General features: G+C 36.5%; 2 protein-coding genes and 1 pseudogene across 6 annotated transcripts; 2 read left to right on the forward strand and 1 right to left on the reverse strand.

Annotated features, from left to right (window-relative positions):
- The first annotated feature begins 352 nt into the window (after nucleotides 1-352).
- LOC111777183 (putative BPI/LBP family protein At1g04970) lies at nucleotides 353-4,040 on the forward strand. 2 transcript variants are annotated; one of them, XM_023656651.1, is made up of 7 exons: nucleotides 757-833; nucleotides 907-958; nucleotides 1,061-1,200; nucleotides 1,884-2,244; nucleotides 2,948-3,196; nucleotides 3,281-3,406; nucleotides 3,516-4,040. In XM_023656651.1, exons 3-7 carry the CDS (start codon nucleotides 1,070-1,072, stop codon nucleotides 3,711-3,713), a joined length of 1,065 nt encoding a protein of 354 aa, XP_023512419.1. In that variant the 5' UTR covers nucleotides 757-833; nucleotides 907-958; nucleotides 1,061-1,069; the 3' UTR covers nucleotides 3,714-4,040. The 2 variants fall into 2 exon arrangements, with proteins under 2 accessions (XP_023512418.1, XP_023512419.1); XM_023656650.1 differs by having other exon boundaries at nucleotides 353-958.
- A 175-nt stretch (nucleotides 4,041-4,215) lies between these two features.
- Nucleotides 4,216-6,773, reverse strand: LOC111777184 (protein NUCLEAR FUSION DEFECTIVE 6, chloroplastic/mitochondrial-like). Of its 4 annotated transcripts, none has more exons than XM_023656655.1 (4): nucleotides 6,470-6,773; nucleotides 6,088-6,209; nucleotides 5,473-5,528; nucleotides 4,468-4,544 (listed from the first exon to the last, which is right to left on the reverse strand). In XM_023656655.1, exons 1-3 carry the CDS (start codon nucleotides 6,616-6,618, stop codon nucleotides 5,521-5,523), a joined length of 279 nt encoding a protein of 92 aa, XP_023512423.1. In that variant the 5' UTR covers nucleotides 6,619-6,773; the 3' UTR covers nucleotides 4,468-4,544; nucleotides 5,473-5,520. The 4 variants fall into 4 exon arrangements, with proteins under 4 accessions (XP_023512421.1, XP_023512423.1, XP_023512422.1 ...); XM_023656654.1 differs by lacking the exon at nucleotides 4,468-4,544 and adding an exon at nucleotides 4,750-5,114; XM_023656653.1 differs by lacking the exon at nucleotides 5,473-5,528 and having other exon boundaries at nucleotides 4,216-4,544.
- A 752-nt stretch (nucleotides 6,774-7,525) lies between these two features.
- Nucleotides 7,526-11,906, forward strand: LOC111777817 (annotated as a pseudogene).
- The last annotated feature ends 2,113 nt before the right edge of the window (nucleotides 11,907-14,019 follow it).

Here is a 14,019-nt window from a genome sequence, read left to right on the forward strand (position 1 = left end):
TCACATAACCCCAACCCCAGAAACAATTATCAGAAAAAACGCTTGAGTTTCGAGAAAATCCGAGTAAGAACAGGACCAGCCGCACAACACAAATCAGAAAATCTGAACAAAAATACTGAGTAATTGGATTACCTTTAGCAAAGAAGAGAATGAGAAGCAGAAGCCGGTGGAAATCAAGGCAAAACCGGACGAATGGCAGCCCTAGGTTGCGTTTTTGTATACGGAGAAGCCCGAATCCAACCCGAAAGGTATTGGGTCGGTCAACAAAATTGCTGTTCTTGTCAAGTTATCAAACTCAGGCCCAATCCAGCAACAAAACAATAATATATAAATAGGTCGAATCAATAAAAATACCCTCAAAATTTATATTTTGTCTAAAAGAAAGTTGACCCTTCAGTAATTCCTGAAGTTGTGATATTATATCAGACAATCGCCGTCACGGTGAGCAATAGCGACAAGTTTCCATTCTGCTCTCGTTGGCTGTTCATCTGATTTTCTGGTTTGCCAATTGATTTCTTACTTCCCCTCCAGCTTCCCCGTCCTCGAACTCTCCATGTCTCCAATACTTTTCTTGCTTCTCTTGGTGTCTTCGCTCATCCCGGGATATGCTCATCCTTCACCGACCCAATCCTTCATGTCTGCGATCATATCCCAAAAGGGTATTGATTTCCTCAAAGACTTGCTCATAGACAAGGCAATTTCTTCTGTGATTCCGATTAATTTGCCTGAATCCGAAAAAACAGTCAAAATCCCATTTGTTGGAAACGTTCTTATGAGGCTATCCAACACTACCATATACCGAGTTGATGTTCCTTCCTCGGATATCAAACCAGGTGAGTCGGGTGTTTCTATTATTGCTTCAGGAACTACCTGTGACTTAAGCATGGATTGGCTTTATTCCTATAGTACTTGGCTTGTTCCAGCAGAGATTTCTGACAAAGGACGTGCTTCTGTTCAGGTATATGTCTCTTTGGTTTTGAATGATGTCAGTATGAAGTTCATCTACATCTGTCTGTTTATTCATTAATTAGTTGATGAGATAAAATTACACTCGAAACAGGTCGATGGCATGGAAGTTCGACTGAATTTAGGATTGGAGCTTCAAGAAGAAACTCTTAAACTATTTCTTCTGGAATGCGGTTGTTCTGTCCAAGATATGTCTATAAAGTTGGATGGAGGAGCATCTTGGCTTTATCAAGGGTATGTAACTCTTTCATGATTTTAGAGGAACCCATCAAGGGTATGTAACTCTTGTTCTGGGAATTTTGAGTTTGTCAGTATTGTGTTCTAATTGTTCTTCATTTTCCTCATGATCAATTGTTTATACCGCTAGCATTTCATTGTCTTCTGCCCAAAAGCATGATCTTATTCTCATGATCCTCTCTCCATTTAAGTTACCTTAGCCTTGTCTTTCAGCAAGGTTGATCCAGACATGTTAGCTATGATGACAATCTGCTGTATGAATAGCCATACAGATGCATTTACATGGCTTTTAAGATGGAATCGTTAGTAGTTTCTTTCTGACAAATGATTAATAGTAAGGTTGTAATGGCCCAAGCTCACTGATAGGGGATATTGTTCTCTTTAGGCTTTCCCTTGAGGTTTTTAAAACGCGCCTACTAGGGAGAGGTTTCCACACCCTTATAAAGAATGTTTCATTCTCCTCCTCAACCAATGTAGGATCTCACAGTCTACTTTCCTTTGGGGCCAAGCGTCCTTGCTGGCACTCGTTCCCTTGTCCAATTGATGTGAGACCCCTCAATCTAACCCCTTCGGGGCCTAGCATCCTTACTTCAGTGTCAGATTATAGGATAACAACGCCTTTGAATACGACCTGCACTTTTTTCCTGCTTGTTCTTATCTTCTATTGTGTTATATAATAGGCTGGTTGATGCATTCGAAGAACAGATAAGTTCTGCTGTTGAAAAGGCGATTTGTAAGAAACTAGGAGAAGGAATCTTGAAGGTTGATTCGTTTTTGCAAACACTTCCTAAGGAAGTCAAAGTGGACGATAATGCTTCTTTTGATACTACTTTTGCGGGAGAACCCTTGCTTAGCAACTCCTCCTTTGGTTTAAAGATCAACGGGCTGTTTAGGGCGGGAGAGAAGCTACCAATGCCTGAGTATCACTTTCAAAATTCACCTTCACCTTCACCTTCACCTTCCTGTAAAGATCCTTCTAAAATGTTTGGATTAACACTAGATGAAGCAGTCTTTAACTCTGCCTTGGCCCTATACTACAATGTAAGTTCAAATTTTATTATGTGTATTTTGTCTTTTTACTCCCTTGATATTGTCCTCTTTGAGCTTTCTCTTTTAGGTTTCTCCTTAAAGTTTTCAGAATACGTCTACTAGGTAGAGGTTTTCACACCCTTATAAGCAATGCTTCGTTCTCCTCTCCAACTGACCTATGTGGGATCTCACAATCCATCCCCCTTGGGGGCCCAACATCCTCGCTGGCACACTACTCGGTGTCTGGCTTTGATACCATCTGTAATGGCCCAATCCCACTGCTAGCAAATATTGTCCTATTTGGGCTTTTTCTTTTGGGTTTCCCCTCAATGTTTTTAGAACGCATCTACTAGAGAGAAGTTTTTGCACCTTTATAAGGAAGGCTTCGTTCTCCTCTCCAACTGATTGATGTGGGATCTCACAATCCACCCCCTTTGGGGGCCAGCGTCCTTGCTGGCACACCGTTCGGTGCCTTGGCTTTGATACCATTTGTAATGACCCAATTCCACCGCTAGCCGATATTGTCCTCTTTGGGGTTTCCATTTTGGGCTTCCTCTCAAGGTTTTTAGGAAACGTCTACTTGGGAGAAGTTTTCGCACCCTTATAAGGAATGCTTCGTTCTCCTTTCCAACCGATGTGGGATCTACAATGGTATTACTTGGCTACACTTACCATCTGGTTGTTTTCTCCAACCAAAATCTTCGTTCATGTGCAGGCAGACTTTATGCAGTGGAGTTTGAAGGAAGTGCCCAACCAGCCGCTTCTAAATACTGCTGGATGGAGATTTCTTGTTCCCCAACTGTACAAGAAATATCCTAGTGCTGACATGAGCTTCAATATCACTTTACCTTCTCCACCAGTCATAAGGATTTCAGAGCACCCGATTTTTGCAACCGTGAACGTAGACCTGATAGTTGACGTAGTAGAAGCTGGTGAACTAATTCCAGTTGCGTGCATCTCATTGGTAAGTTTACTGCTTCAGAACTGGAAAACCATGATATGAATGTATCATCAAGATTCAACCTTCTTCCACTTCTTTGCATTTCAGTTGGTTCATGCCTCCAGTACAGCTAAAATCTCAGGGAACAACCTCGTGGGCAGCATCGATTTGAACGATTTTGAGATGTCGTTGAAGTGGAGCAATATTGGCAATCTGCATATGGACCTAATTCAGGTAGATTACTATTCCATTTATCCTTCTGAATGAAGAACATTCTAAAAAGAAAGTTGTTCTGTGTCTATTTCAAGTCGATTTATTATCCCTCAACGTTGCAAATTTGCAGCCCGTCGTGCAAACTCTGGTCGATACTACGTTGTTGCCAAATGCAAACTCGTATTTCAGGAAGGGTTTCCCACTGCCCATCAAACATGGTTTCATGTTTCAAAACGCTGAACTAATCAGCTCAAATTCGAGAATTATGGTGTGCAGCGACGTTTTATGGACAGAGGGACGTAGTCCTGATCATCCACAACTTGTTTAGGTAGAGGACGTGATAATCCTCTAATTTTCTGCAAAATTCAGGCAAGGAAGAACGCACTCTAAATCTATACAGGGCTTATTTGATGGGTGAGGTTCCAAGCCACCCCTTAAACCGCTTCTTATGGATTTCTTTATGTACATGTAAATTATGTAAATGCTAACGTTTCTATTATATTAATGGTTCAAGGAGGAATTAGGTGCCTCCTCCTCCTTTTTGAATGTTGTTTGAACCATGTAATTTCTCCCTGCGGGGTACGACCATCGATAAAGACCATTTATCTGATTTTTCAATGTAAGTGGGATGTAAATCCAAAATTTATCGGTGTGAGATCCTATATCAATTGGAAAGGAGAATGAATAATTTCTTACAAGAGTGTGAAAACCTTAGATCCTTGAATATCAAAATTCAAAAACATTTCTTACAAAGATGTAAATTCAAAAGCAGTTTGCGTTGATATCTTAATCTTGAATTTAATCAAAATTCAAGATGCTCTTAATCTTAATCAAAATTCAAGATGCTCATATTCAACCATGCATCCCTATCGCATAGGTTTCAAGTCACTTTTGTAGAAGCTCCGGCAAAATACAAATGTTAATATGATCACATAAAAATGTTAACAGTACATGAGTACTACGTAAAGTATGAAGAATATGATGAACATTTTTAGCACTAAAAGTTTAGACCTGTCGTCAAACAACAATCAACCTTTGCTTATTGATCGGAAGCTCCTCTTCACAAACCACCATCAATAGAAATCACTGTCCTTGTAGAGGATTGGATTGAGAACTTCCTCAGATTCTTTTGCCATTTATCATAGATCATCATTGCATGCTGATGAACACAAGTGATCAATGTGTTATTAATGTCAGTTTGATATTCCAATCAAAACAAGAAACAAATTGGGAGGTTGCAGACATTAAAAATTCACCAATCATCCTTAAAATAAGTTGGAAAAAAAAAAGGTGTGTATTTAAACCGCAAACTCCTCATTAAAGTAGTGGAATTGGGAAGATAACAACAAATCAACAGTGCCAAATACTTGACAAACAAAGTAAATATTGCAAAACAGAAATTTATTCTGCAACAATCGAGTAGTCTGTAATCCAATATAATTGCAGAACTAAATTGAACATCTAATCTTTCAACACTTCACAAGACAGCCATCTACAAACACAGTGAATGAAATAGAATGTCGTAGTTTATTATTTCATTCCAAATACAATCATCTCATTTATAACCTATCGATAGGATCATCTCCTAGAAGTTTGTTTTCTTCTTTCTATTCTTTGTCTTGGGGGTAGGGCATGGGGATATTCATCGCTAGGACTTATAGGCGAAATTCAAAAAACAAGTCAAGTCATTCCTTCCTGCTTCTCGATCCTCATCTAGTCTTGTCTTTGCCTACATTCAAAACAGGGGAATGTATTTTTTTAATTAACAATTTGAATAAGAAATGGAAGGTTTTTGCATAAATGACTCGTTCTAGTAAACATATAAAATAATCAAGAGAAGGTTTATAACACCCGAGTTCAGCAAAAGGACTTAAACTCTAATCGATGTATGGTGATGGAAGGTGGGGGAAAGAGAGAATGAATCATTATTGTTTGTTAGGCTTGTTTGCATCCTAATTTGAAGTCATCTACTTGGTGTAATAAACTGTCTACTAGGGGGGAAAATGATCGAGTTGTTGTGCATGCATGTTAAATATTATTCCGTTCAATTTTATCAGTCCTATATGAGTTTACAGGCACCAACTCACCAGAGCAACAAGAAGGCAAGAAGAACATCAATGGGCCTATAAAGTGTGCTAGCTGCCTAATTCAAGAGTAAAAAATCTAGTTAGACAACCTAGAAGCAGATCCACTTCTCCTTTCAAAACAGAAAATCAAGAAAATTACGAAGTTGGATCAGGTATCTTGGCATAATAATCCGTATCAGTAATAAATTTAACCCAAAAGAAAACTTTTCATGGAGTACGGTCTGATGGTTCATAGACATGACTGCTTTAATCAAAGAGTACTAGCATAGATCTTTCATCCTCCAGAAACATCAGACTATGACCCCTAAACCTTAATATAGATATCACTATTTATAAATATAGTTGACCATTATTCTCGCCCAAACTACTGCTCTCTTTCTTGATTCATGCAAATAATTATAAATCTGAGATTCATCCAACGAAGAACCAATGCAAATAGAAAATCAACTTCCGGCAAATTATCAGCTTTCTTTCTTGTACACGGAAGAAATCATTCTGAAATCATAGATATGATCTAAATTCCAAGCTATACAAATTTATATTAGCGTCCTTGCCTCTTTCGATCTAGCTCGTGACAGATCAAGAAACTTAAGAGTTCAATTATCAGTTACGCACCTTCGGGAAGCCAACCGCAGCTGCTGCGCGAGACAGAGAGCATTGAGGTCATCAAAGCTGAAGACGACGCAGAGTGAAATGGCATCATCGACTCCAAACAGAAGCTCATCTCAGCCGCACACCTTCAGGCAAAATACATTACCTAATTTATTGAAGCGTTTTGCCAAGCTCGTTATTTAAAAAAACAAGGTAAAGGAGAAAGGCTATCTTGTTGTCATTTCAAAGTTCTAGAGCTTAGTATCGCAAATAAAAACCTGAGAGAAATAAATTTGAAGATGGAACACCGTTTACGTTGACTCCTTTTGGAGAAAAGAAACTCCAAAATCTCTAGATTCAGAATCTTTCACACTTCAAATGGACGCAAAAGCATTAAGCAACGCACCTGAAATTTCGATGGGAGAGAGGCTTCGTAGTTGCCATGCGAAAGGGAGTACTTGATGACGACTTGGCTTGAGAACCGATCTGAGCAGCAGCACGGCGTGCCGAGCCTGAAAATGACCGGAAAACAGATCTAGCACCAATTGAAGCCATTGTTAATCTGAAGAAATGATAGATTCTGAAAGTCTGTTCTTGGTACAGACTATCAACAACAAGAACTCGACTCTTGCTTCTTGGCTGCAGAGGGTTAAACCTAAAACCCTACTTTGAGTGTGAAGGGTTTCTAACTTTCTACACGGCCGGGGTAATTTCGAAATATCCTTTCAAAAGGGGCACTTTCGTAATAATTCTAAAATTGAGGCCTTCCACTCACTTCACGTGGTATTGTCCACTTTGGACATCAGTGCTCATCGCTTTGCTTTGGGCACAAGTGCTCGTCAGTGCTCATCGCTTTGCTTTGGACACACAAGTGCTCGTCAGTGCTCATCGCTTTGCTTTGGACACACAAGTGCTCGTCAGTGCTCATCGCTTTGCTTTGGACACACAAGTGCTCGTCAGTGCTCATCGCTTTGCTTTGGACACACAAGTGCTCGTCAGTGCTCATCGCTTTGCTTTGGACACACAAGTGCTCGTCAGTGCTCATCGCTTTGCTTTGGACACACAAGTGCTCGTCAGTGCTCATCGCTTTGCTTTGGACACACAAGTGCTCGTCAGTGCTCATCGCTTTGCTTTGGACACACAAGTGCTCGTCAGTGCTCATCGCTTTGCTTTGGGCTTACCCAAAAGGCCTCATGCCTATGAAGATAGTATTCTTTCAATTTATTTATCGTACATTTATCGATTAAATCTCTAAATTTTTAATTTATGAAATTAAATTTCAAATTTAATAAGCTTATCAATTTTAATCCATCCTACTAGTTTAGGATAAAAAATGATTTTTATAACAATTTTTTTTTTTTTTTTTTTTAATTTTAACCTAAGAGTTTACATTAAATATTGAATTAATAAATCAAGGTTATTACTCAATGGACAATTCAATTTTTGTCGTACAATAAATATTGGTTAAGTTTATTGTGCATAACAGCGCGGGGGAAGAATTGCACGAGCAGAATTGGGCGACTGAGCTCACCCAACGAGTTCTCCAGTTCGTTCTTAAGCTAATTCCAACCCGAAATTTACCTGCTAATTTGATTGAAGCGGCTCTACTCCGTGCTTTACTTCTTCCTTTCCCCCTTCTGTTTCTCGCATTGGCTGCTGATTATATTATCGCCCAAATTCCCAACACCTGATATAGACAATTTCATTTTGAACCTTCGGTTCGTTGAGTGTCTGCTAGCTGCTTCAGCTGAAGTGTTTTTTTCCGAGTTTTGTTGTAGATTTTGTTCTTCTAGGGTTCATGGCTTCGTTGTTCAAGGTAAATTGCTTTTCTATTTCCATTTTAGATAACGAAGAACTTTTCCTGTAGTTATTGCCTAATATTTTATTGCATGGTTGATTCGTTTTCCGCTCCATTAGGTTTATTGGGTGTGTCAAAGGCGTCTTTGCAAGTTGTATTCGGACATGTCTGAGAGTTAGTTTATATGAACTGCATGAAGTAAATTTGTTGTTTCGATTTATTTTGTTTGCTACGAGACTCATTTTGGTACCAAATGTCTGAGAGGTAGTTTTCTGATCGATATTATAGTTTTGTCACCATTATTATTATTGTTCTTATTATTTTGAGTTATTGGTGAGATTTGAACTTTTTACGATAAAAGATCTATGCCTAAATCAATTGAGCTATATTCAAGAGGATGATTTTGTTACCAAAGGGTACTCTGATTATTGTTACCACTCGGTGTGTCTTAACATTAAAATGTTTAAAAGCATTCAAAGTAAGAGGAATATATTGAAAGGAAGAATGTCGCATGTATGTAGTTAGGTGATAGGTGATGTTTCTATGATTCTATCTAAGACAAGCTTCCTGCTTTCAACTTAATCATTTGTAGGACCCATCAAAGCTATCTGTATACCGGGATAGAAGATTTCAGGGAACACAAGATGAATTTGAACTGGCTCTTCAGACTTCATCCACCGTTTACGTGGGAAATATGTCCTTTTATACGACAGAAGAGCAAGTTTATGAGCTGTTTTCTCGAGCTGGAGAAATTAAGAAGATAATCATGGGTTTGGATAAGAATTCAAAAACACCTTGTGGCTTTTGTTTTGTCCTGTAAGACTTCATAGTTCTTCTTCCTAACTAGTAGAATATATTGATGTGCTTTTTATCAATATTCAACCATACAATTATATTCTGCCAATTGGAGTTATTTAATAAACGTATTTAATTATGTATTTGCTGCTCAAAACTGTCTGCTGTTATTAGCCCTCTGTGCAAGAGAGACAGGGGGAGGGAGAGAGTAGTCTCTCGAAAATACTCACGTGTGTTACTGTCCTTGCAAACTTTATAATGATTTTTCTTTGATACCCTGAGTTCTATCAGCAGTTCATTGATGCAGCCTACTGCTTTCTTCTGTCCATATATATCACTTCATATGCACCTAGATGTATATTGATCCTCATGATTGTCACCCGCTTAGCGCAAAATCATTTTGAATAATTGAAGGCAGTTGGGAATGATCGCTATTCGATCTATCTGGGTCCATTTTAACCTTGAGATTGTTTGCTCATCTCATGCCTTTGGTACTCATTCTTGCAAGAAATGTTTTACATATGTCTGCATTTAAGCCTTTCAATTTATGGGGCTATCCTTTTAAAATGGTTGCTTATTTTATCTACACTTTGTTAGATACTATTCTCGGGAGGATACCGAGGATGCTGTAAAATATATAAGTGGAACAATTCTTGATGATCGGCCCATCCGTGCGGATTTTGATTGGGGATTTCAGGATGGCAGGCAATGGGGTCGTGGTCGAAGTGGTGGACAGGTAGTGTTTCTGATCTATGTCAAATTAATTCATGACTTGGAGTCCTACAATCACTTCCTGTTTATTTCATTTTGCTTTGTTGTTCACAGGTGCGTGATGAATATCGAACAGACTATGATCCTGATATCCTTTTTTTCTTTTAATACTGTTACTCACTATATAGATTATGGAAATCATTGTCTGATGCACTGAAAAATAGATATCTTTTGCATTTTTCTGGGTACCATTTATCAACTCAATATTCATTTGTTGTCCTCTCTCTTTTTATATATACATATATATAGAATATAATATACACAGTTGATTCATATCACTCAGTTTTTTTAGCAAAATCTAAACACAATTACACAAATCCAAGTTTCATAAAATTAAATTGATTACAACCTCAAAAGCGAGGATACAGCAACACGTCATTTTCTAAAAAACCATTACATGGATATGTTGGAGACAGTTTGTTTCATATAGAATATATGTGTATGTATTGATATATTTAATACCTTATAATAGATAAAACATGTAAGTTTACCGTAAAAATAAATATACTTCACAAAAAACATATAAACTCGTGTCAATTAACAATATAGAACGATTTGGTTGGTCATGGCTAGAGGAAGAATATGTGATCCTAATGTTTTAGGAATGATCTAAAGTATGAGAATTAGAATATGTTATAGAATCCATCTTTTTCCTTTCTTTTACTTTTTTTTTTTTTTTCACTTCACTTGTTAGGTTGTGCTTGGATGGACTAGGCTTTAATTTTGCTCCAAATTCATGCCCCAGTCCTGTCTGTAGTTGGAAAAAATGTATATGACGACTTTTTTTTTTTTTTTAGCTTGTTGGGCACATGTTTGTGTGTCTAGATAAGTCCATGTCCAACACATGTCTGAGTACGACATAGACACTCTACCTAAAACAGAGTGTTCATGCCTCCTAGATTACAACTAGGAGCCAAACAATCCCAGAGGGGATCAATAACCCATTAGTGCGAATGGCTAACTTGCATTAATTTTATGGCATCATCAAACCATACTGAAACCCTAAAGAATATAATTCATCTACTCAAAAGGAAATCAGTTAGTCTGTTGAGTGTGTAACATTGACTACCGTTGCGCTACTGAGTGCCTTCTGTGTAGTTTGTCGTTCCTCAATTGGCATGTGACAAACGTCCTTAACTTTTGTTAAATTTAGTATCATAGCTCATTCATATACAAAAATTTTCTGGTAATGTTCATTTTTTGACACCCCATGTCCTTTAAATTTCACATTTCTTTGTAGTTTCCTTAATTTATTGAACGTAGAGGTGGCTATGGAAAGTTAGTTCAGAAAGAGTTGGAAGCACAGAGGCAGCTTGTGGATTACGGTACTGGTTCACTAGGCTCTATGCCGTCAGTCATACCCCAATGTGAGTTGCTATGAGGAATCCTATGTATGGACAGTATGCATAAACGTTATTTATTTGATATGCCTTGACTTTCCTGTTTTTTTTTTTTTTAATCCAAAGGTTACCGCCATTCATAGATGACCCATTCAACTTGTACGTTCCATAATGGAGAGACTCATCTCGAAANTGGAAGCCACGGAAATGGGCATCGTCATGGAAGAGGTATCAAATTTCTAAAGCATTTTAATCATCTGATGAATGGGAATTTATTTGCATTCCGGGGGTTTCTTGATATTTATCAGACTACATTATTGTTGTTTAAAAAACTAGATTACCACAATCGTAAGCGCTACCGAGATGATGATCGGCATGCCCATGAAAGCTCCAAGAGAACTTCAGATTATGACTCTAGAAGAAATCCTGATCATGAATCAAGACCGGTAATTTCTAAATGATGCTTCATCTTAGGACATGTTTGAAAGTGGTTTTTGTATATTCGTTTCGACCATTGATTCTACATTTTAAAAAGGGATCTTCATACAACCAAGAGTGATTTTGAATGAGTTAATTTTAAAATAGATGTGGTTCTAGTTATTCCAATATCAATTCCAAACATGTCCTTAGTCATCTTTGTGTGCTTAAGTTTTGACAAAAGACACCACACCGTGCTTGCATGCGGCACTTCCATCTTACAAAATGAATCTTTAGTTGTTACCCGATATTAAAACCATTACTATGTACACTGCTTTTCTTTGGCTGTTTATGTTGCCATGCTTCAGTATTTAACTGTTCGTGCTGTAACAGCAGAAAAATCCAAGGTTCCGGGACAGTGGCGATTCTGATGAAGAGGATGACGATGACCGAAAACAGCGACACTAACCCTAGTGTCATTGCCATATTATAACGTGAGGTATCATTTACAAAGTTGTTGATTAGTTCAGAACAAATCGAGTGATACGGGACAAGTTCGTTACTTATGCATGTTAAAACTAACGAACTTTGTAAACGAAGAAATGACTATAAATTGCAGTCTGTACTTCAGTATTATTAAGAATCAAGTAGGCATTTTGTCGCAACTATCTTCAGAAAAATGAAGAGTACGATTCTATTATCAACAGAAATTTCTTCTAGGATTCCCTGTGGTTATCTCTAATATTCATCTTATTATCATAGCTACAATTTTATTTTATTATTGTTTTTTTTAGTTGTAGGAGGTAGCAGAAAGGATAATTTCAAAGCCCAATTACAAATTTGATTGCATTAAGGTTAAGTAATTTGATGTAATTGGAGAAGGTCAACTTGGAGGCCTCAATTGTTAGCCCCATATTTCCAGATTCATATCAAGCCCATGACATAGACAACATAATATCTAAATCTCCAAGGGGAATTAGTTTGAGGCGTAGAGGCCTTGGAAAACACTTCAATGAATGAAAAATGGATTGGTTGCTACCCATTTAATTAAACTGATAGCGGCAGCTGAAGGGTGTCCCCCACAGTCAAAGAGGCGACCACTAGGGCTGCCCCCACTTTTACGTCGGGTCAAAGTCTTCGTAATGCAACGATAACAGGTACGTATTATCTTTTTTTAAGATCAGAAATTCAAATCTTCTTTGTTTTACTTTTTTAAGATTTATTTTTACGGTATCTTTTAAATTTATTCCGAATCGAACACGCCTTAAACTTTGAAATTGTGAGAGAAATGAAGCGAAAGCTGATGAAGAAAGAGATAGATAGAATTGTTGATACAAAGGACAAAAACATTAGAAGGTGGAAATAAAAAGTTGAGTGAGGACCCATCACTATATTTGGAAGAGATAATGGTTGAATTATGTGTGTTCTGTACACTGCACTGGTCTCCAGGGAACTCAACAGTAGTATATATAATCTTTAAATTATTTAATTCTGTAATAAATTTCTAATTTTATGTCAAAAAAAATAATACTTTTTTTTTTTTTTTTTTTTTTTTTTTTTTTTTTTTTTTTTTTTTNTATAATAAAACTTTAGTAAATTCATAAAATTTTTTAAAAAATTGATAATTTGACCTTATAATTTAATTTTTTTAAAAAAGTTTAGGATATAATGGACACGTAAAGCGATTGCGACTATTATTTTTTGTTCCATATGATACGTGTCAATGATTCATGCTATCAAATTTTGTATTTTACACTACTTCCACTCCATGCACTGTCTCGCCCCACGCCCAACATCTTGTGGCTGACAAATATTGTCCCAAAAAAAATATGGTATATATCAACAAATTATTATTAATTTTGCGTTTATTTATTACATATTTTATTAGGCATGAATTCTAAAAAATATGATATATATCAACAAATTATTATTATTATTCTTTTATATCAAACTCAAAATTCATAAATTTATTTGACAGAGACGGAAAGGTTTTTCAAGGTCGTAGTTTAACTCTTATCAATATATTTTTATTAAAATTTTTAACTAAAAATCTTAAAAAATCAATATATTTTATAAGCAAATTACAAACATAATTTCTAAACATTCAAAATTGAAATATTACAATATAATCTTTAACTATTAAAAGAATTTATAATATAATTTTTAGTTTAAATATAGTTTCAAAACTAACCATTAGATTCTCATAATAGATTTTTTTAAAATAAATATATTTATATTAAGTGGGGGCGAGTAATTAGATGGGAACAGAGAATATAATCTCGTCCCTGATCCCATATATATAATGGGAAAAAACATTATTCACTCCCTCCTCCCTTCTCTGTCTAAACAGAGAATCTCCATTTCATTTAGGACTGCGCTTAAAATGGACATCTGTAATAAAATAAATAAATAAATAGAGAATCTCTCTATTTTTGCAGTGATACCCCTGGGAAATAGGGAAAATAGGGAAATAGGAAAAGTTTGGGGGGTGAGAGTGCAAAAATAAAAAGAATGAAGATGAAGATATGATAGGAGTGGGGCCCACGGGGGAGCAATCTGAGTTTAGTGTGAGAGTTGCTAAAAGCTACAAAACAATGACAAGTGGGGTGTGTCTCTTTCTCTGGTCTCTCTGCCATTTTCAACGTCTTTATTGAATAATGTCCATTTATTTTATTTTATTTTATTTTATTTTTCTCATTTTAATTTAATGCTTTTTATATTTGCACTTTATACAAACTTCAATAATAACATTATCATTATTATCCTCCGAGTTTTATGTTCTATGATTGCTAAGTTTAGTATTTATATTCTTCTCCATCTTCATTAATTATTTTA

The sequence above is a fragment of the Cucurbita pepo genome, chromosome LG16, assembly GCF_002806865.2.
Source record: "Cucurbita pepo subsp. pepo cultivar mu-cu-16 chromosome LG16, ASM280686v2, whole genome shotgun sequence".
NCBI lineage: Eukaryota > Viridiplantae > Streptophyta > Magnoliopsida > Cucurbitales > Cucurbitaceae > Cucurbita > Cucurbita pepo.

Excerpts from the sequence above, each read along its gene's own strand:
- LOC111777183 (XM_023656650.1), top strand. The coding sequence starts at position 554 with ATGTCTCCAATACTTTTCTTGCTTCTCTTGGTGTCTTCGCTCATCCCG. Across the intron at positions 959-1,060 it reads AAGGACGTGCTTCTGTTCAG|GTCGATGGCATGGAAGTTCG; the intron begins GTATATGTCTCT and ends CACTCGAAACAG. Across the intron at positions 3,407-3,515 it reads TGCATATGGACCTAATTCAG|CCCGTCGTGCAAACTCTGGT; the intron begins GTAGATTACTAT and ends GCAAATTTGCAG.
- LOC111777184 (XM_023656653.1), bottom strand. The coding sequence starts at position 6,618 with ATGGCTTCAATTGGTGCTAGATCTGTTTTCCGGTCATTTTCAGGCTCG. Across the intron at positions 6,210-6,469 it reads CTCTCCCATCGAAATTTCAG|GTGTGCGGCTGAGATGAGCT; the intron begins GTGCGTTGCTTA and ends TTTTGCCTGAAG. Across the intron at positions 4,545-6,087 it reads CTGCGGTTGGCTTCCCGAAG|CATGCAATGATGATCTATGA; the intron begins GTGCGTAACTGA and ends TGTGTTCATCAG.